This window comes from Rhinopithecus bieti, unplaced genomic scaffold (genome assembly GCF_001698545.2).
Source record: "Rhinopithecus bieti isolate Rb0 unplaced genomic scaffold, ASM169854v2 scaffold_8674, whole genome shotgun sequence".
Taxonomy (NCBI): domain Eukaryota; kingdom Metazoa; phylum Chordata; class Mammalia; order Primates; family Cercopithecidae; genus Rhinopithecus; species Rhinopithecus bieti.
In genome coordinates this window covers 459,700-482,624 of record NW_016805883.1, presented here as the reverse complement: position 1 = coordinate 482,624, position 22,925 = coordinate 459,700, and the positions used below count along the sequence as shown (strand labels likewise).

At 42.0% G+C, this 22,925-nt stretch overlaps 2 protein-coding genes across 15 annotated transcripts in view; one reads left to right on the top strand and one right to left on the bottom strand.

The window, feature by feature from the left end:
• The window catches only part of CYSTM1 (cysteine rich transmembrane module containing 1), a 75,122-nt gene that overhangs the window by 10,446 nt on the left and 41,751 nt on the right, over nt 1-22,925 (top strand). For 11 of the 14 annotated variants that reach the window (XR_001885997.1, XR_001885995.1, XR_001885996.1 and 8 more), the window contains one exon: nt 17,357-17,563. Coding sequence is in view for 6 of the 14 variants with exons in the window: in XM_017873910.1 (XP_017729399.1) it covers nt 17,377-17,563 (187 nt within the window). In the remaining 8 variants the exon portion in view is untranslated. Of the gene's footprint in view, nt 1-10,742; nt 10,765-11,096; nt 11,226-16,299; nt 16,334-17,356; nt 17,564-22,925 lie in introns of those variants that run through there. The other 3 variants (XM_017873915.1, XM_017873913.1, XM_017873914.1) reach the window with 3 other exon arrangements.
• The window catches only part of LOC108530819 (transcription initiation factor TFIID subunit 4-like), a 35,371-nt gene that overhangs the window by 5,460 nt on the left and 6,986 nt on the right, over nt 1-22,925 (bottom strand). The window contains exon 2 of the mRNA XM_017873867.1: nt 7,136-7,229. Within this exon, the coding sequence (XP_017729356.1) occupies nt 7,136-7,229 (94 nt within the window). The remainder of the gene's footprint in view (nt 1-7,135; nt 7,230-22,925) is intronic.

Sequence of the window (22,925 nt, the reverse complement as noted above, 5' to 3'; positions counted from 1 at the left end):
GGGTGAGACCTGGGGAAACGAGACTTCCAATCAGATCAGTGAAGTCATTCTCTGTAAAAGAAGCCCCGAAGTGTGTAAAAGGCCAGGGTAGTTTTCTCTCCCTGTGTTCCTGCTGAGTGGTAGAGATTATGATAGTGATTTTTAAGGGGCTTTGCAGGAGGCTGTTAATATTAAGAATCGCTGGAAATCAGATGCCTTGACCACATTAAAAAATTTATAAAAGTAACTATTTTCCAGATCTCTTTGATAATATTTGAGGTGACCAACTAATTGTGGTTCCTTTGGAAAGAAACAGTCCACCCCCTCCTTTCCCAAACAAAATAACTATGTGCTGTCAGGGCAGTTAAGTAGGCCAAAAGTTTTTGGAAATTTTCCGCTTTCATTCACCCCTGCCACCCCCACAAGTTTTCCCATTGGTAGAGAACTTAAGACTTTACTGTCAGGAAAAAAATGTTAGTGTGTTTCCCTAAATACAAGCTATAATAAACAACAGGGCTGGGCTTTAACAGAAACGCTCTTTCTTAAGGGGAACTGGGCTGAGGTGAAAGGCAGGGCTAGGGTATGGGATGGAGCATTTTGAGCTCACCTTTAGTCAACTAAGGCCTTGATCAGGGCACTCCTTTCTTGGCACAGAAACTTTCTTTGACCTTGAATGGGGGTCAGTACCTCCTCACAGAGGTACCGAGGAGAATTAATGAGAGGCTTATATGAAATTTGAGCTCTTCCAAGGCAGAATGTTTTACTTCTTGGATGAATGGTATATTTTGAGATGTGATAAAAGTGAAAGATTGAAGTTCTAAATTTTGGGCAAACCTATATTCAAGCCTTCCCTTTTTTTTTCTTTTTTTTTTTTTTTTCCAGAAACAGGGCTTGCTGGGGTTTCCCAGGTGGCTCTGCTAACTCTTGGCGTTCAAGTGATCTCCCACCTCAAACCCTGTGAGTAACTGGGACCTACAGGCCGACATGCCGGCTTATCTAAAGGCCTTTTGCTTGTTGCGCTGTTTTAAATTTTTTGAGACAGAGTCTGGCTCTGTTGCCCTGGGCTTTTCGGCAGTGCAGTGCTGCTTGATCTCAGCCTCACTGCAACCTCTGCCCTCCTGGCCCAAGTCATCCTCTCCCTCAGTCCCTGAGTAGCTGGGAACTACAGGCCTGCACCACCACACCTAGCGAATTTTTCTGTTTTTTTTGCTTAGAGTTGGAAGCTTTGCCATGCTTGCCCAGGCTTACCTCAAACTCCTGGCTCAAGGCATATCTGCCTGCCCTCAGCCTCCCAACGCCGCTAGATTATAGGCCATGAGCCACCATGCCCTGCCCCTTTTGCTTGTTTTGTTTTTTTGTTTTTTTTGTTTTTTTTGTTTTCCTGGGCTTTATGGCTTGGTTTACTAATCAGTCGGAATCAGATCTGAGGCCCGTAGCCGCGAAGCTAGCACTGGAGGCTGACTGCCCAAGGGATCGCTGTGAGCCCGAGTTCAGAGACCAGCCTGAACAACACAAGGAGACCCCATTGCTTCTTACAAAAAATTTTTAAAATTAGCCTGCCGCATGTGGTATGTGCCTGTAATCCTAAGCTACTCAGGAGTTGAGGCAGCGAGCGATTGCTGGAGCCAGGAGTTGAGGCTCAATCGAACTAGTCACGGCACCACACTTAGCCTGGAAGAGCAGAATGGAGACCTGCGGCCTTAAAAAAAAAAAGAAAAAGGCCGGCGCGGTGCGTCAAGACCTGTACATCAGCACTTTGGGCGAGGCGCAGACGGGCGGATCAGAGGTCACGAGATCGGACCATCCTGGCCCTAACACGCGTGCAAACCCCGTCTCTACTAAACAAAATACAACAATCGTAGGCGCCGACGAGGCTGGCGCGCCCTGTAGCCCAGCCTACTGTGGAGCCGAGGCCAGGAGAATGGTGTAAACCGGGAAGCGGAGCTTGCAGTGAGCTGAGATCCGCCCTGCAGCTCCAGCCGGCCGCGACAGAGCCCGAGCTCTGCCAAAAAAAAAAAATGGCTGGCCGCACAGTGCCCAACACCTGCTAATCTCAGCACTTTGCAGAGGCCGAGCGGGGCTGGGATTGCCCTTGAAGGCCGGGCAGTTCGAAGACCAGCCTGGCCAACATGGCTGAAACCCTGTTTCTACTAAAAATTACAAAAACTAGTGGGCGTCGTAGGCATACGCCTGTGCGCGCGCTAAGTTCGGAGGACTGAGGGGCCACAAGAATTCTTGGAACCCAGGAGCAGAGGTTCCAATGAGCCAAGATCGCGCCACTGCCACTACCAGCGGCTGGGAGGACAGAGGCGAGGCTCGTCTCAAAAATCTAAACATAAAAATCTTGGAAGCCTAAGAGGCCCCTGGGGACTAAATTCCGATTGTATTGTTCAGTATATAAATAGTAAAGCTCAGATTGGCTTCACTCTTCTTTTTTTTCTTTCTTTTCTTTTTTTTTTTCTTTTTTTTTTTTTTAGGTGGAGTCTCCGCTCTGTCGCCAGCTGCGAGTGCCAGTGCCTGATCTCAGCTCAATGGCCAAGTTCCGCCTCCCGGGTTCACGCCATTCTCTGCCCCTCATGCCTCCCAAGTAGCCTGTGGGACATAGGCGCCCGTCGCCCTCGCCCGCTAGTTTTTTTGCTATTTTTTAGTAGAGACGCGGGTTCACCGTGTTAGCTCAGGATGGCTCTCGATCTGCTGACCTCGTGATCCACCCGTCTCGGCCTCCAAAATGCTGGGTATTACAGGCTTGCAGCCCACCAGCCAGGCCCGGCCCTTCTTTTCTTTTTTTTTTTCTTTTGAGACAGTAGCTTGCTCTGCTCTCCCCAGGCCGGGTCAATGGCATGATCTCACGCTCATGCCCAACCTCGGCCTCACGAGGTTCAAACGATTCTCCTGCCTCAGCCTCCGAGTAGCTGGGGAACTAAAGGCCATGCACTACACACCCCGCGCTAATTTTTATTCTTAGTAGAGACGGTCGTTTCACCATGCTTGCGCCCAGGCTGGTCTATAACTCTTGCCTCAGGTGATCCGTCCACCTCAGGCCTCCCAAAGTGCTGGGATTACAGAAGTGAGCTCACCGCCGCTCAGCCCTCACTCTCTTCTTTCTTTTATTCTCGTTAAACTGGTCTGTTGTTTTTTTTTTTTTTTTTTTTGCGAGTGGCCTCGGAGTAAACCAGCCTGGAGTAAACCAGTAACATAGAAGGCTGTGGGACTGGCAGCCTTTGACCCAGCATCCTTTTTAACAGCAAGAGTATTATCAGAAAGTGTCACAGCCCTCAAAGGAGTTAGTTATTAAGCCGGTCAGAGATGAAAGGGAGTAATATTGCTCACTAAATTGGATGAGGAGTGAAATAGTCATCTTTTAAAATTTCCCTCACCTGTGTCAGGCCACCGGTCCTGTCACTCAATGTAGTAGGATTCAAGTGCTTCCTGATGTGCCCAGGGACACTACGTACTGAACTACAACATCCATCTTTTAGACTTCTGACATTTGTTGGCCAGGTCAAGCTCTCTCTCATGAGGGAAATTCTGACAGAAAAGGCTTTCTGTTTTCTATAGGCTTAGCTGAGTGCCATGTTTCAGGCTTCCAAGCTCCTCACGCTTGGCCAAGGCTACTAAATGGCTTGGCTATAAAATGGGAGTCAGCAATTAAACAGCAGCAGTATAAAGCAAGGGAATTGAACACGAGCTGACCCTCCCACTTTACAACCAAAAAGGTTCACACCACTTTGGGCACTACACAAAGGAATCTTCAAAGGGAAGTGAGCTTGGAATGATTCCTTTGTAGCTTTTAGGAGATGTATGTGGAATATTATTATTGATTTAGGCCTCAAAGCCAGATCTTGGAAACTGGGTAGGTCCTCACATCTAAAGCAAAGGAGACAAATGGTTTGAATCCATTCTCTGTGGGCAGCAAGCTTGTGGTATGACTTTGCCAAAAACAACAGATGATTTATTTTTTCTGAACTCTTTTCATTAAATAGTTTAAGGGAGAATATTGATGGTCATGGTGGGAGGAGAGTTTGATCTACCTGATTTACTCACTGAAGAGTAAATGCCTTATTCAGAGGTGCCTGTCACTAGTTTCCTGATTATTTGTGCTAAAGAATCATTAGCCAGTCTCAAGAGCATTGGCTCAGAAAACATAACTGAAAACTATCTAGGCATGCTGCTTATTCAGATAAAAGTAGGGATGGGAAACAGTTGAACTACAAAGACATTTGGGGAGAGGAAGACCTGGGAAATGGTGCTAGACTTCTGCCACGTTAAACGTTTAATGCTGCATGCAGTACTTTACCAGTCAGCTTTCAGTTTCAGAATCTTGGGCAGAATCAGTTGGGGAGAAAGTGTGTGAAGAGAGGGACATTTGTAAGAATGTGCCTATTCCGTGAGCCCTTATTGTTAAGTCGAATACTTAGTGCTTTCCTGCTGCCACTAACTTCCTGGACACTCCAGATTTTGCCCTTCCGCCTCTTCCCCACTAACAACCTTCCCTCCCCAGCACCACCCTCTCTAAAGCCCGTCTAATCTTTGATTGCAGTTTCTGCACCCTTCTGGCTCTGCTAACTTTGTTGAATTTTTGGTGACCTTTAATGTCTGGTGGTGGCTATGTGAGAAACTAATGAGGAATAATTGTATTTATTTACTGATTATTATTTTGATTTAGAGACAGTCTGCCAGCCTAGAGTGCATGGCATGATCATAGCTCAGTGCAGGCTCAAACTCCTGGGCTCAAACGATCTTCCCACCTCAGTCTCCTGAGTAGCTAGGACTACAGGCACGTGCCACTGGGCCTGGTTAATTTTTTATTTTTATTTTATAGAGATGGGAGTCTCACTATGTTGCCCAGGCTGGTCTTGAACTCCTGAGCTCAAGCAATACTGCTGCATGAGCTGCTGCACCTGCAAGAGCCACGGGGGCCACTGCCACTGCAACATAGCAGGACCCCCGTCTGTATTTTTTGTTATGCTGACTAGGTCTTGCTATGTTGACTAGGCTGTTCTCAAAGTCCTAGCCTGAAGGGATCCTCCTGCCTCAGCTTCCCAAAGTGTGTGACACCACCTTCGGCCAGGTAGTTGTATTTAAAGGGAGGGTCTTGAAAGTGGAAACCCTAGTGTTTTTCACACTTCACTTGTGTTCCTCTACATGATTTTTTCGTATCTTTATGTCATCTGTACTGTTGTTTAACATTTTTCTTAAAGTTGACCCATTTTTTAAAACCTTAAAATTTGTTTAAAAGGGAAACAGGCCGGGCGCGGTGGCTCAAGCCTGTAATCCCAGCACTTTGGGAGGCCGAGACGGGCGGATCACGAGGTCAGGAGATCGAGACCATCCTGGCTAACACGGTGAACCCCGTCTCTACTAAAAATACAAAAACTAGCTGGGCAAGGTGGTGGGCACCTGTAGTCCCAGCTACTCGGGAGGCTGAGGCAGGAGAATGGCGTAAACCTGGGAGGCGGAGCTTTCAGTGAGCTGAGATCCGGCCACTGCACTCCAGTCCGGGCGACAGAGCGAGACTCTGCCTCAAACAAAAAAAAAAAGGGAAACAATATCATTGTCTTAAACTGATAACTACTATATCACCTGTCACAAATAGAAGGTATAAACTATTGAAGTTGTTTGTCCATGTTCTCCAAGTTGCACATATCCCACTTGGGGCAATATGGCCTTTACCCAAAGATATGACTCACTAATAGTGAGTTTTTCAGGCAGCAGTAGATGGGTGGTAGGATGGTGTGGAATAGGCAGGCCCTCAGAGAGGGCCCCTTCAATCCTGTCTTTCTTCTAAAACTTGTGTAGCTCTATGATACTAGGAAGGCCACAGAATGAAGAATCTAGGAGGTAACAAGAGGTAATGTAAATGCAATATGAAACCACTCTTTTGATCTGAAGTTTGCCAAAAAGAGGTCTGAGTGGTGGTGAGGCTGGATACGATGTTAAATTCTAGGCCCTCTGCCAGAGGTGTGGCTTCATTGATGCTGTGTTACATTGTTCTTTCTGTGCCAGTGTGCTCTTAGAAAACTCAGATGCTCCTGGGAAACTCAAATGTTTCTTGGGGGGCAGGAGGGATGCTATTTTTTTTTAAAACTAATCAATAACCCAAACTATTTTGAGTTCCTTTCACATATAGAGAACTGTTTGTGGATGTTGCTAATGATAGAAACTGAAGCTATCATCTAGAATTTTTTTTTTCTCCTGTCTTCATTGTCTGTAAAGCCTATTCCTTTAAGAATCCTATGAAAACAGAAGAAAGGGGGAGGGTGAGCTGCCCTGGGTTGTATGGTCTCTTAGGATGCAGCACATGATAGGTACAAGTGATACTTCCTGGTTTGATGTGAAATTCACTGTTGTCCATTAAGAGCCACCCTGCAGTGCTGACTGAGCTGCTGCTCCCTCAGAGGGTCAGGAGAGCGTGCTTTCATGATGGAGCAAAGCCGGGCTGGCTTGGTATTTCATCAGGAACCAGGAGCGCTTAGTTAAATTGCCAGCACATTAAGCTCTAGGGGCCTCTTTCTAAACCATCAAGATTCCAACTTTCCCACAAAGCCTAATCTAATGCTCTGGGAGGAGGCGGGCAGAGCCTGTCTTTCAGGGGCCGGGCTGGCGGGGGACCTGGCCTGGGAAGTGGCCTTGTCAGGCTTGTTGGGAGGGATGGACCTGTCCCTTTCTAGTGTGTCCTCTCAACTTGGCAGGGGCAGAGTTTTCCCTTTTCTCTCTCTCCATGCCCTAACCTCTCCTTTCAATTCCCCAAGTCACTTTCTGTGTTAACAGCTTTCTTTCCTTTTCCTTTCCCTTCTGTTCAATGCTGCCCTCTCTTTTGAGCCTCTCTCTTGCTGGGCCCCATTTTCTCTCCATTCTCACTTTGAGGGTTGACTATTTGAAATTCCAATTATAATGCTGTCCTATATGTCACAGTGACTAGATGTAATTCAGAGATCCCTACCCTATTTTTCTGAGGAGAAGCCAACCTTCATTTCTCCACTGGCTTTCAGATAGCAGTGTTGGTGGGGTACTGACCAGAGTCCCTGAACTGAGTGGTTGGGTGAGGCTAGATGTGCTCCTCTCCCATATGGAGGTCCAAGAAATGTGGGGAAGGTATTATAATCAGGGTTTGCTGACAATGCCAGGATCCATTAGACAAGGGACTGAGGCTCACCTGTGGGGACCCTTCCATAAGCTGAATGCAGAGGGGAGTACTGCATCTAGGCAGTCCTCTGGCTTTTGCGGAGGACCATACATGATGACTTTACCTAAAGATGATTAGCAAGGGTTTTAACTTTCATTGTTAAATATAACATATGTATAAAAAAGTATGTATAATATAAATGTACAGTTTAATCAATAATTGTATTCATTAGTGTAACTGTGTGATCTATTCAGGTTTAGAAACAGAAGTTTATTTTTAAATCCAAATGGGGTAATAGAATGCACTGTGTTGCAATTTGCTTTTTTCCCACCATGTTGGTACTTTTTCATATCAGCACAGGTAGTTCTAACTTATTCTTCTGAAGGGTCATATAGCGGCAGTTCCATGGATTGGAAATACCATGGTTTATTTAACCATTCCCATATTGATGAACATTATATTTAATATATATGCATGTGTATAAAGTTGGGTTTTTTTTGTTTTTTTTTTTTTGCATACTGGCTGGCACTAGTATATATCTGTAAGATAAATTCCTAAAGGTAGAATTGCTCGTTCAAAGGATAGGGTGTTTTTATTTATTTATTTGGGGTTTTACTTAAAATATGTCTTTATTAAAAGTTTATAAGAAAAAAGGATAGACACGCTATAAAAAGAAAGGCTGTTCCCTCTAAACATTAGGGAGGAATGGGACACCAATACCTGGTGGCTAAGGGTAGGTCATTTTAGTTGTTGATATTTTCAGGTAGTAATGTATTTTTTCCCAGGGCTGTTTATAAATGTTATATCTTACAGAGCACCAAGCCCTGAATCCAACCAGAGGTTCTTTACAGAAAGCTTTATGAAAAAAAGTTTTAGCAGATGATATGTTATCCTCTGTTGAAGGGAACGTCTCTGGATTCCCTCAGAAAGTCTCTAAGTCTGGAAGAATGCTAAAATGTACCTACCAAGTTTAATATTGGAGGGAGACAAGATTGACTATAGTCATATTTTCTAATAATTCTGAACTATGGATAATTAATGTAGGTATGGTATGACTTTTCAGAATTTGCTGTTCCTAATCTATCAGGACAAGTTGAGAATACTTACATCTTTGTGTTATCTTAATGTTGGGGATAGTGGCTTAAAGCAATTATCTGAATGGCGTTAGCAAACCATGTTACTTAATAGTTTGTAGATTTTTAGCTTCATATGAACTCAGTTATAAAAGCAGTGTGTGGTTTTTATATCAGATATTTTTTGTGAGAGAGGAAAATAAGATAGTCTCTGAACCTCTTCATCACACTAGGCCAGGACCTTCAGAGATAGATGATCCATTGTTAGTTTTTGCCTTCCATGTGCACTTTGATGCCCTTGTTCAGCAAAACGTCCCGTATCTGAGCTGTGTGTCATTTTGGACTCCATAGAGGGGCTATTCTGAAACCACAGCCAAAATGTTGATATAAAAGATACGTTCTAATACTTATTCATTCATTGACTATGTGAGAATAGCTCAGGGCCTGGTAAAACTCTGTGACAAACAAGAGATAGTAAATGAGGTAGGGGATGGCCAATAATATTTGGGAGATTGAGGCCAGAGTCAGTATTTGGACAATAATGGAGTAATACTGCAGGTTGTCTTCCTCCAGTCTGTCCCTAAAAGAAGAGCAGTTTAGGAAATGACAATACCTAGCAAATGTGTCTAAAATGCTGAGCAAGTCGTAAAAAGAAATATCTTGTCTATGTTATGCTAACTATCAGTGGTCTCCTGGTGTTGCACTGTTACTGGGAGCACTGCTACCATCTTTAAAAATATAAATCCCTGCTATTGCTATCCCCCTGGGGCTCCTGTGTTGAAGTGTCCATATCAGCAGCAAGTTCTTCCTAGGAGAAGGCCTACAGTTCTGGAATGCCTATTCTTGTGGCTTTGGTCCTGGGTTTAAGATTTGAGACCATCATTTCTTACCTCTGCTCACTGTACATTCACAAGTATGTGTGGTATGACTCTCCCAATTGGGGAGTCATTTGGGCTTCTACTTGTACTTCAGTTTTAGTAAATTGTATAGCACTTTGAGGTAAATGCCTTCTGGACCTCCCAAAGTAAGTTTTGTCTATTCTGTCAAACTACCTTCACCATATCCTTAGAATTTGGAAAACTTCCAGCATATTCCATCTGATGCAATAGCAGACAAATTGAAATGATAATTTTATTTGTATTAATAGTAGTACTGAAGGGGAGGAGCAAGCCAGCTATAGTTCTTTACCTCTTATCCCCAGCTGTAGACCTGATATGTAGTAGGTACTTAATAAACATCATGAAATAAGTGAATTATTAAGTTTGTCAATAGTAGTGAACAAACAAACATAAAGTTACATGAATCCTTTTAAAAGAAATAAAGAATAACGATAGAAAAGGAAGATGCAGCAATCCTAGAAGTCTGCTGTTAGCAAGGCTGTTTATGAGCTGACCCATTGGCCTCATCCTATGAAGTGTGCTTCAGGCATAAAAACCTAGTCAGTTCCTCAAATGTGCTCTGCTTTTTCTCTGAAACATCGTACAGATTGTTGCCTCTGCAGAGTATGAAATTTGGAGTAATACAAATTTCTGTTTATGCTTAGTCATGTGATCATCACTTCTCCTAGAATCTTTCTGTGACTTCCCTGAGTAATTAGTTGTCTCCACTTTGAGCTTACAGTACACTCTGCTTCCTCTATCTTAGCTTGGTTTTGTAATTGCTGGTGTTATTGTGTCTCTGTCATACCCTGAATAGGAACTGTCTCTTGCTTACCATTATCTCAACAGCCTCTGGAACCCAGTAATACTGGGTAATAGTTGATGCTCCCATAAGTATTTATGGATGAACAAATGGCTGTGTGAATGGAATAAACTAACACGTCAACGCCAAAATTTGATGAAAACTCTAAACCAGAGATGATACAGCAGCATAAAACTCAGTAATTCTAGGCCAGGCATGGTGGCTCATACCTGTAATCCCAGCACTTTGGGAGGCTGAGGCAGGCGGATCACCTGAGGTCAGGAGTTCAAGACCAGCCTGGCCAACATGGTGAAACCCCATCTCTACTAAAAATACAAAAATTAGCCAGGCATGGTGGTGCACACCTGTAATCCCAGCTGCTCTGGAAGCTGAAGAAGGAGAATCGCTTGAACCCAGAAGGCGGAGGTTGTAGTGAGCCGAGATCGCACCACTGCACTCCAGCCTAGGTGACAAAGTGAAACTCTGTCTCAAAAAATAAAAAAACAAACAGCTCAGTAATTCTAAAACTATTTTTTGTTTGTTTGTTTGTTTTACCTGAACAAACCGCACTGAAAATTATAGATGTGAGAGTCAAGCCGTATTGAGGGACTTAGAATGTAAAGTGATTTATTTACAAAGGTCTTGTTAAAAAAACAGCTAATGGGGAGTTTAGAAAAAAAAAAAAAAAGACACTGAGGTCTCTGGGGTAAGATCTGCTCTCATAGTTTTTGTTTGTTTGTTTTGTTTTGTTTTGTTTTTGAGATAAGGTCTTGCACGGTCTCCCAGGCTTGAGTGTCGTGGTATGATCACGGCTCACCTCAGCCTCAATCTCCCAGGCTCAAGTGATTCTCCCACCTCAGCCTCCCCCAAGTAGCTGGGACTACAGATGTACACCACCACACCCAGGTAATTTTCCTATTTTTTGTAGAGACAGGGTCTCACTATGTTGCCCACGCTGGTCTCAAACTCCTAGGCTCAAGCAATCCACCTGCCTTGATCTCCCAAAGTGTCGGGATTACCGGTGTGAACCATGGTGCCTGGCCCTGCTCTCATGTTTTTAAACTTTAATTTTATGAGTTACCAAGAAAGATAAATTGAAGGACATAAGGATAAGCATGGCTTTAGGCTTTGATAATAAGAAGGGTTCCAAGATAGAGAAGTCTGTATGTAACCAAAATAATTTGTTATTTTTACCCCAAGTCTGGTACCCAACCAACTGACTTTTTGGTTTGAAGCAGAAAGAAAACATTTGAAGACCTTAGAGAACCAAAGTGTCTTGTGGAAAAAAATAAAGTAAAATTGCAACTACAAAATCACCTTAAAAGCAGTGAAGAGCAGATTTTGAGTAGATTGTTAACAAGAAGAAGGTAAGTAATGAGAAGGCAAATTGGTATATCAGAAGTGAATAGGAGGTTTAAAGCAGCATTTAAAAAAATTTGTTAATTTTAACTTTTTTTTTTTAGAGACAGGTTCTTGTTCTGTTGCTGAGACTAGAGTGTAATGTCATGATCATAGCTCACTGCAGCTCAGACTCCTGGGCTGAAGTGATCCTCCCACCTCAGCCTCACAAGCAGCTAGGACCGTGTATACCACCACAGCTTGCTAATTTTTTTGCTGGGGGAGAGGGTTTCACTATGTTACCCTACCCAGGCTAGTCTTGAACTCTTGGTCTCAAGTGATTCCCCTGCCTCATCCTCCCAAGTCACTGGCATTATAACCATGAGCCACTGAGCCCAGCTAAAGTGGCATTCTAGCTATTAAAAAATGGCAGGCAGAATGGATATATATCTGAAAGCACTAAGAAAACTTAATCTTTTTTCTGACTGTATAGGTTCTCTTGAAATTTTCAGAAATACAGATGAGTATAAGTAACAAAAATTGCCCACAGTTCCAGCACCCAAGGAAAACCACAATAAATATTTTTTTCTAGCAAAATATCTGTCTGCTGTTACTGTACAACTTACAATAAAGTTTGAAAATCTTAATGTACAACTCAATACGTTCATATGTATTCATGTAAACATGACTCAGTTCCAGATACAGAACGTTTCCATCATTCCTGAAGGTTCCCTTGTATCTTCTCCTCAGTATTCATAGATTTATTTTGGTATCTTTCTTTTCGGTATCCACAGATTTGTTTTGGCTCTTCTTGTACCTCATATAAATGGAACAGAATGATATGGTTTGGATATTTGTCCTCTCCAGATCTCATGTTGGGATGTGATCCCCAATTTTGGAGGTGGGTTGGTGGGAGGTGTTTGGGTCATGGGGGTGTATCCTTCATGAATGGCTTGGTGTCCTCTTTATGCTAATGAGTGAGTTCTCACTCTATTAGTCAAGTGAGATCTGGTTGTTTAAAAGAGTCTGGGACCTCCCTCCACCCTCATCATGTGATGTGCCTGCTTCACCCTTTGTCTTCCACCATGACTGTAAGCTACCTGAGAGCCTCACCAGATACAGATGCGAGCACTATGCTTCTTGTACAGTCAGCAGAACCATGAGCCAAAATAAACCTCTTTTATTTATAAATTACCCAGCCTCAGATAGTCCTTTATAGCAACACAAAACAGACTAAGTAGAGTATTATTGAAGTCTGTCGAGTCTGTCTTCTTTTGCTCACCCATTGTGTCTGGGATTCATCCATGTTGTTTCATGTAATAATAGTTCTTTTATTTATTGTTTTGGGGTCACTTTCTACTGCATAAATATATAATAATTTATCTGTTCTGCTGTTGATGAACATTTGGATAGCTTTCTGTTTGGGACTATTATAAATAAAACTGCTTTGAACATTCTTGTGTAAGTCTTTTGGTGGACTTACACATTTGTTTCACTTCTATATATATATATCTAAGAATAGAGCTTCTGGGTCACAACATAAATACTGCAAAAGTCATGAATATTTGGTATATTTTCTTCCAAAAGCTTGATTGGTTTAGCTTTTGTATAAGTCTATGATATGCTGTGATTTTTTTTCTGTGATATATTGTGGATTTTTTTATGTATGAGCATGGAGATCAAGGGTCATTTCTCCCAACACAAGGATATCCAATTAATCCAGCACTATTTATTGGAAAGACTACCTTTTCTTTTCTGAATTACAGTGGTGCCTGTCTGTTAAATTAGAAGACTGTACTGTATGGATGTGTTTTAGGACTCCTTATTCTGCTCTATTGATCTGTTTTTCATATTTATTTTAAAGAAAGTTGAGACATGCTGAATATATAGCTTTTAAATTTTTCTTACACAGTATTACATCATACTTCAAAAGCATAAATTTAAAACAACTGCAAAAAAAAAAAAAACCCTTGGTTTTTTCTTGGACATTTTCTTTCCTTAGACATTTAGGTTGTTTTTTTCCTACCTCTGTTTTGTTTTGATCTATTTTTTATGTTGGAGGCCTTCCTCCAATGTCTGATAATCTTTGTCCATTCATTTATGTATGAGGCAGTAAATAGTCCATTAGAAGTTCAGTGTGCATAGGCTTTACTGTGGAGTAATTGGCGAGTCATTTCTTTGGTGTCCCCCCAGTTATTAGTATCTGTCATTTTTTTTTCCATTGGGACTGTTAAGTTTTCCAGAGGAAAATTTTCCACTTTACTGTCTGCAAAGTTAGTGCCAGTCTGTCTAGCAGATATATGTCTTGTAATTTAAAAAATAACAACATTGAAAAATATTGGTTTTTTTTCTCCATCTCTACTTTGATGAGGTCTTATCTCCATTGACCACTTTCCCAAAGAATAGTTTCTGCCCTTCTTATTGTGTGGTTGAATGACTGCTAATCCCGTGACTCTGAGTATGTCTTGAATGAGATCGTGGGATAGCAGTGTTCAGTGCAGTCTATTAATGGATCTTGACTGCAGCACTCTTTGAGCTGTCCCTTTTAGAGCTCTGATTTGTCTTTAATGCTACAGTTTACACTGTTTGCATTTGATCTGTAGTGAAACACTTCACTAGAGTAGGGTTTATATTTTACCTGACCAAATTTATAAGGGAAAGCAGTCATGTTACAAAGTTCAGTATCATACCTTAAATTTAAAGCTCTTTTGTGTTTTGCTTATGTAAAGTGGTTTGTACTATACTGTGTCAGTGTTAGGTAATCTTTTTTGCTTTGCTTTGCTTCTTTACCAGCTTGGGAACAATGGATTCCCACTGGATGAAGTCCTGTTTTTCAAATGCCAGCTCTAGGATCTCTCATCCAGCACAGATGCTCTTTCTGTGACTTTTGCTGTTCTCTCACTGGGATTTTTTTCTTGTTTAGAGGAAACTGAAAATAGATCCAGATTTTTATTCTTCCAAGATGACTGTCTATATTGGGAACAAAGGGAAAAAGTGTATGTGTGGAAGGAGGTCATGGTAGCTGGAGCACCTTTGTGGTTTATCCTTTGTATAAATGCCTCTGTGAATAACTCATGGGATTTTTCCCTTCTAGACCTTACTTTTTTTTTTCCTCAGGCAGATGGAGAAAGATACATACCAAAAATGAGAGAGAAACATGATGAGGGGGTAAGTGGGGAGGACACATACAGTTGGAAGAGAGCTTTGAGGTTCTCAGGGAGAGAACTGCACAGGATAATGCAAACAGATGGATCAAGATAAGTCATGAAACATTGAGGTCTGAAGTTGTAGTAGTTCTATACGCTGTTCTTTTTTCTCCTCACTGCCCATTGTTTTTAGATGAACAATGTCTTCAAAGAAATATAGGTCCAGACTTTGCTAGAGTGAGAATGAGCTACATGATCTTGTTGAACTCATTACGTTAAACTGCAGTTTTAATGAAGTTAGGTTACACACACTGAATTTCAGGACAGAAGTAGTTATGATAACTGTATTGTACTTGTGTGATTTAAAAATAAATAATGGAATGGCCATATGGTGATTGATGAGACTGATTTCTGTGTTAACCAGGGCTCACTAGGCTTTCTACAGCCTTCCTGGTAGGAGAGAGGAAAAAAATGCATTTGCTTTTATCCAAATTTATATGATAATTGTAGTGTTAATCACCATGAGCCTTTGCATTAGGGTTCCTAGGTCAGGGTGTGTTGCCAGTTGCAGACCAGAGAGCAGAAAAGGAAAAGAACTCTACTTTTTTTCTGAGTCCCTTTCAGGCCCTGGAAAATAAGGTGGTGTCAAAATGGGAGACAATACAGATATGGTTGAAATAGAGACCCTCAAGCCATTTGATCCCATAACATAGAGTTTCAATTTATAATCACACTCCTTCAAATGACACTGTCTCCATCAGCACCTCTTTGTACTAGGTTTAAGCCCCTACTCCTACCCAGCAGTCTGTTTACCACGTTTTCTGAAAATCATTGTCCTTACGTTTGTTTCAACCAGTTGCCCAAGGGTAGGGTTTGAGGCATATTGAGCTCTATACCTCACTACTTAGTCCAGTGTCAAGAAAGCACTTAATAAATGTATATTTGTGAATGTTACCCAGAAGGGTTCATTACCTTACCTTACCATCGGTTTCCAGGACTGGAAGTTCTGTAGAGGTAGTTTAGGTTAGGCCAGGCTTTAGTCTTTGATTTATGAGTTGTTATAAAGTCATCCGGAATGCCATTTCTTTCCTTTTTTCTGCTCTGCCTTTCTGAGTGGCCCACTTAATCTTAAAGCTGGCTCCTTCTCAGGGCTGCAGATTTGCTGTCAGTAATTTTGTAGGCCTTATCTTTCCTAGACTTTGTGTATACATTTGTACAGGGGAAGGGAAGGTTCGGTGGGAGTGTGTTAAAAGAGTCCGAGCTTTTTACTGATTGAACCACTTCAGAACCAGTCCCAGTGGCCAGGGAGTGCCATTTGCATCTGGGTTAAGTCCTGAATTCCTTGAATCAATCATGATGAAAAAGTGGAGAGAGTGACCCTGATTGGCTTAGATAGACTGGGTTCACCCTGGAGCTGGATGGGATGAGCTTTCCCTGAAGCACATGAACTACAGGAAGAATGGGCAGAGATCTACCTGGAAACCTCACTACTGTTAGGAGGGGAGAATATGGATGTTGTGTGGGCAACCAGCAAAGTCCACTGCTACTGTAATCCAGATTTTCTAGGGAACCTAGACTATTTATGACTATTCTGTCCTTTATATAATAAAGTCACTTAGGAATTTATTGATTGCCTGTTATGGAAAATAATTAATAGTGAAATTATTACATTTTGAATCTGAGACTCTTCCCTACTATTTGGTTGGGGATAGAAGACACCCAAATAGGTAAAAAGTTAACTATTGATGTAAGATATGGGTAACAGTACAAGGCAGCAGTATGACAGATGATATCATGTTGTTTAAGTGAGTCATTCATAGAGTTTATACTTTGCATTCCCCAGTAATTGTTTGTTTGTTTGTTTTTGAGACAGAGTCTCGCTTTGTTGCCCAGGCTGGAGTGCAGTGGCGCGATCTCAGCTCATTGCAACCTCTACCTCCCGAGTTCAAGCGATTCTCCTGCCTCAGCCTCCTGAGTAGCTAGGACTACAGGCACGTGCCACCATGCCCGGCTAATTTTTTGTATTTTTAGTAGAGATGGGGTTTCACCATGTTAGCCAGGATGGTCTCAATCTCAACATGATCCACCCACCTCAGCCTCTCAAAGTGCTGGGATTACAGGCGTGAGCCACCACGCCTGGCCATTTGTTTGTTTTTAATCTGAAAGTCACCATGCCAGGCACTGTGGAGCTTAAAGAGATAACAGAAACAAGATGCTGGCCCTGAGAACTTCTAGCCCAATCAAGAGAATGATTAACAGGCTTGGGGGCTGGGAAGCATGGTTTCCCTCACAGAAGCAAACCACGGAGGACAGGGTCCTGTAAACACAAATAAGTGTTCGTGGTGAGCCCCCCAGAGTCTCAGGGGCCTGGATGGGCAGAGGAGACGCTTGGCATTCTCTATAGACAGCGCTGTCCAACTGTTCAGAGCAGCAGGTCTGGGGAGAACAACCAGATCACCCCAATCCCCAGAGCAGTGGTGATGGTTACAAACTTTGGTTGGTCATTGCTGCTGGTGCTGCTTGTTAGAAGTCCCCACTGTGGCCCAACCCTGTTGATTGGAGGGCTTCTAGTAGTGGATCAGCATCCACTGATGTGACTTACAGTTAGTGCTGTTAGAATACTTTCTTAAAGCTCTCCAATCACATTTATGGACATTTCAGAGGATTTAAAAAACAAAATATCTTGTTATTCATTTAACACATTTATTTAGGGACTGCCATGTACCAGGTACTGTGCAGTGCTCTAGGGACATGGTGGTGATCTAAAACTTACTTGATGTCTACTGTCACAGCCTACAGTCTAGTGGAGGAAATAGACAAAAAGCAAATAAATATATAAAATAATTGCCAATTATAGTGATGGTGAGAAGGAAACAAAATGAGCAGAGCTAGAGATTTGCACAAGGCTTGATATAGCTTGAAGGTATTTGGTAAATGATCTTATGGGTTAGAATTTTATTCCTGATGATTTCTACAGTTAAATGCAAATAATTTTCATTCTTTTTGTCTCTTAGGTGCACTTTACAGGTCCCCGATGAACCAAGGGAACCCTCCACCATATCCGGGCCCTGGTCCAACGGCCCCATACCCACCTTATCCGCCACAACCAATGGGTCCAGGACCTATGGGGGGACCCTACCCACCTCCTCAAGGGTACCCCTACCAAGGATACCCACAGTACGGCTGGCAGGGTGGACCTCAGGAGCCTCCTAAAACCACAGGTGTGTGTCTCTGAATATGTGGGTGTATAGTCCTGTGTCACCAAAGGAAATGTTTGCATGTTTTCTTTGGCAGAGAAGAAACTCTTTCCAGCCTTTGCAACTTGTGCTTGATGTCCCCAAAGCTTGATGATGGCTTAGGGTGGATTCTCACTCCTGAAAAGAGGCCCAAGTCAGCTCTGCCTACTACATTTACACTTCTTGTCCCCTCTGGGGCTGATGACTTCCTGGCCAACGTGTTTTCTGAGGGCCACCCTTTAGAGCACTTGGGGGTAGGGAGGGAATTAGCAGTTGGGTCTTTGCTCTGCAGCAAGCTTTGTATTTTAGGTTTAGTAATTAGCCTTTTGAGTTTTATTTTATCTGTCAGCTTGTTGACCCTCAAGTCATCCTCTTGCCCCTGCTACTAGGTTTTTTTTTTTTCTTACTAAATGTTTTCATAATTCTATTTAACCTTCCAGTTGAGTTTTCAGGAGGCTCTTGAGTCCTTCTTGTGTGCTATAAAACAGTGTTACTCAAAGTTCAGTCTGTAGACAAATGCCAGTCAATGAACAGTGAATAGTTATGGACTGTATCATATGTACAGAAAGTGAGAGTAAACATTCAGAAACTTTTAGAGCAATTTGGTGTTGCTATGACATCCAAGCATGTAATCTTGCATTTTACAGAAAGTATCAGTCTATGAAGGATTAAAAATAAAACATCTTGAGGAGCACTGTGCTAGATGTCTTGGTCACTATTTTATAGCCCTTTGGTTGTCAGAATAGCTGCTCTCTTAATAGCCCTCTTAGCTTTTTTTGTTTTTTGTTTTTTGTTTTTGAGATGGAGTCTTGCTCTGTTGCCCAGGCTAGAGTGCAGTGGTGCGATCTTGGCTCACTGCAAGCTCCACCTCCCGAGTTCACACCATTCTCCTGCCTCAGCCTCCCGAGTAACTGGGACTACAGGCACCTGCCACCACGCCCGGCTAATTTTTTGTATTTTTGGTAGAGACGGGGTTTCTCTGTGTTAGCCAGGATGGTCTCAATCTCCTGACATCATGATCCGCCTGCTTCGGCCTCCCAAAGAGTTGGGATTACAGGCGTGAGCCACTGTGCCCAGCCCCTTTCAGCTTTTTAAGATAACTGATTTTTTTGTTTTGTTTTGTTTTGTTTTTGAGACAGAGTCTTGCTCTGTCACCAGGCTGGAGTGCAGTGGTGCGATCTCCGCTCACTGCAACCTCCGCCTCCTGGGTTCAAGCGATTCTCCTCTCTCAGCCTCCCGAGTAGCTGGGACTACAGGCATTCACCACCACGCCCAGCTAATTTTTGTATTTTTAGTAGAGATGGGGTTTCACTATGTTGGCTAGGATGGTCTCCATCTCTTGACCTCATTATCCACCCCTCTTGGCCTCCCAAAGTGCTGGGATTACAGACATGAGCCACCGCGCCTGACCAAGATAGCTAATTCTTAAAAAGTGCTTATTATGGCCAGGAACGGTGGCTCATGCCTGTAATCCCAGTATTTTGGGAGGCTAAGGCGGGCAGATCACCTGAGGTCAGTTCAAGACCAGCCTGGCCAGCATGGTGAAACCTCGTCTCTACTAAAAATACAAAAACCAGCCAGGCATGGTGGTCTGTAGTCCCAGCTACTCAGGAGGCTGAGGCAGGAGAATGGCTTGAACCTGGGAGGCAGAGGTTGCTGTGAGCCAAGGTTACACCATCCACTCTAGCCTGGTGATAGAGTGAGACTCCATCGCAAAAAAAAAAAAGTGCTTATTGTATGTCACATGGTCTCCTAAGTGCTTTATATACATTAACATTTAATCCTTGCAACAACCCTATGAAGTTATTCCCATTTTATAGTGATGTAATAGAGGTACAAAGTTAGAGTAATGACTTGCCCAAGGTCACCTAGCTAGAAGGGGCACTTTCCAGATTAGAATACTGATAGCTTGGCCTCAAAATCTGTACTTACAATTTATTGTTGTACTGTTATTCCTCTCCTGCCTTTTCTGAGCTGACTCACATTCATCTGAATTTAGTGCCTTATGCCTCCTCTGAGAGATTTTCCTGCCATTTAGTTCTTTACTAATCAAAAGTAATAACAGAATTGCTGGTTAGTTTTATTCTAGGACTTGATGATTCTCTAGAATAAGAATTTTACATTCATGGAAAAGATTATGCTTTTATAGTGGCAAAGCTTATACTCTGTTAAGATTGAATAGAATATTTGAATACCTTTAAATAATTTAATTTATCTGGAAGGAAACTTTTGCAATCCAAAATTGTGTTCTGTTGTAACAGTTTTTATAATGCATGCTCGGAAGAGGGCAGGAAGTATAACCAGTGTAATCAGAGTAGTTGGTATTCAGGCCTGTGACATCAGAGAAACATTTTCTGAAAATAAACCTCAGCTTCTGGGTTTTCTGCTTCAAAATAAGGTAACCCTGTGATGAATAAAAGAAAGCATAAAAGACGACATAGGGTATGATTCCATTTATGTGAAATTCAAAAACAGACAAAAAGTATGTATGATGCCAGAGATCAAAATAATGGTTACTCCTGGCTGTGGAGTTGGGAAACTAGGGTGGGACTGGTTATTCATTGGGATGGGAACAAAGGAACTTTCTGGGGTGTTAGGAATATTCTGTATCTTAATCTTGATGTAAACATTCTTCAAGATAGATAGTTATGACTTGTGTACTTTGCTATACATTATATGTCAGCAGAGAAAGATAGCCCAGCATTTGAGTTATCTGGTAGACTCAGCCCAGTGCCTGCCTGGTGTTAGTTCTTTCACCTATAGCCCTCATGGTCTTCCTGTCCATTTCTAGGCCAATATTGTTTATACTGACTCTCTAACTAGCATTTGATGAGTTTAGAACTTTATTGAGTTTGTTTAGAATAAGTGCTTCCTAGGTTCAGTGGACTTTGTCCACTGTTCATGCGGAAAATACAGATTTGGTTATCTTTCTTACCTTTCATATAATTTAAGTATTGATGTCAGCTTTTTTGATGAAAAATAATTTCTTAATTCTTTTTAGGGTTAAAAGCCTCTTTAGTTCAGTGTTACCAATCATGATTGATTTCACAAATGCAGTTGAAAGCTGTTTAATATCCTTCACTACGGATATACCCAGGAATTTATTTCTCTGTCGTTAGCTTGTGAATTGTTAACTGCCCAGATCCTTTCTGCACCAAAACATAGCAGCTAGTGCTAAATGGTCAAATTTTGTCACCTGGGGTCCATGTTCTGTGAATGGGACTCTTGGAAGGATATAGCCTCACTGAGGGATGAACCCTTTAGGGACCCATTTCATTCCTTGCTCTGGTATTGCTTGTGGGATTCCCAGTCAGAATTATGTGTTCTCATGCTGTGTATATGAGCTCTATATGGAAATTTAAGCTTTTTCTTTCCAGTTGAATGATTTTAGATTTATCTACTACTGTAGATACTTTCTCTCTCCACTCAAGTTCAAGTGTGTAGCATATTATGTTAATAGATACATAGGTAGAAATGGTTTATTTTTCAAAGGAAGGAGGATCTCCTTTATCCTTAATTGGTGTCTGGTAATTAGTTAGGGCTTAATAAAGGTATGATGAATGGATGAGCAGGGTCGGGTAAATGGCTAACCTAAGCCAATATTGTTTATACTGACTCTCTAACTAGCATTTGGTGAGTTTAGAACTTTATTGAGTTTGTTTAGAATAAGTGCTTCCTAGGTTCAGTGGACTTTGTCCACTGTTCATGCAGAAAATACAGATTTGGTTATCTTTCTTACCTTTCATATAATTTAAGTATTGATGTCAGCTTTTTTGATGAAAATAATTTCTTAATTCTTTTAGGGTTAAAAGCCTCTTTAGTTCAGTGTTACCAATCATGATTGATTTCACAAATGCCTTGGTCATCTGTTTATGATTCAGAATTCATGTGTCAGAGTTTGTAGCAAGAAAACCCACCTTTTGTTTTTTTAAGAAGCCAACCTTTTGGAAGTCATGTGATTGAAAGCAGCAAGTGCTTGTGGGAATAAGGCCTCCCAGAAGAGCATACCTGCAGATTATGTCAAGGATCTCCTAGGTGGTTTTTAAGAATAACAACTAATATTTGTTGAGCACCATGCTGGTGTTAGCTTTATGTAATCTTCACAACAACCCCAGAGTATCAGTCCCATGTTATAGAAGTGGAATCTGAGACTCAGAAAGGTTGTGTTTCAGTTATCTGTTGCATAACATATCACCCCCAACTCACTGGCTTAAAACAACAATGATTTATTATTTCTCATGATTCTCTGAGTTGGCTGGGAGGCTCTTCTTGCTTCGTGTGATCTTTCGTGGGGTCACTCATGTTACTTAATTCAGCTGTCAGCCTGGCTGGGTATAAGCTATCCAAGATGACCTCACTCACATGATTAGGGTCTTGGTTTGCCTCCACGAGGCCTCTCTCTGCACATAGTCTGTCATCATTGGGTGGTCTAGCTTAAGCTGCTTTACATGACAGCTAGCTTCCAACAGAGTGAAAGTGGAAGCTGCCAGGATTTTGGGCTAGGCCCAGAACTCGTATAGTATCACTTACCCCTTATTCTAGTGTTCAAAATGAGTCTCAAGGCCAGCCACTTTCAACAGGAGGGGGAACAGATATCACCTCCTCCTCCCCCTCTTTTTTTGGTATATTTGAGATATAATTCATGTACCATGCAATTTACCCATTTAAAGTTGTACAATCCAATGGTTTTTGGTATATCAACAGAATTTTTCAACCATCATCACTATCATAATTCCAGAACATTTTCTTTTATTATTATTATTATACTTTAAGTTCTAGGATACATGTGCAGAACGTGCAGTTTTGTTACATAGGTATACATGTGCCATGGTGGTTTGCTGCACCCGTCATCTACATTAGGTATTTCTCCTAATGCTATCCCTCCCCTAGCCCCCCATCCCCCGACAGGCCCCAGTATGTGATGTTCCCCTCCCTGTGTCCATGTGTTCTCATTGTTCAGCTCCCACTTATGGGTAAGAACATGGGGTGTTTGGTTTTCTGTTCCTATGTTAGTTTGTTGAGAATGATAGTTTCCAGCTCCATCCATGCCCCTACAAAGGACAGGAACTCATCCTTTTTTATGGCTGCATAGTATTCCATTGTGTATATGTGCCACATTTTCTTTATCCAGTCTATCATTGATGGGCCTTTGGGTTGGTTCCAAGTTTTTGCTATTGTTAATAGTGCTGCAGTAAACATACCTGTGCATGTGTCTTTATAGTAGAATGATTTATAATCCTTTGGGTATATACCCAGTAATGGGATTGCTGGGTCAAATGGTATTTCTGGTTCTAGATCCTTGAGGAATCGCCACACTGTTTTCCACAATGGTTAAACTAATTTACAC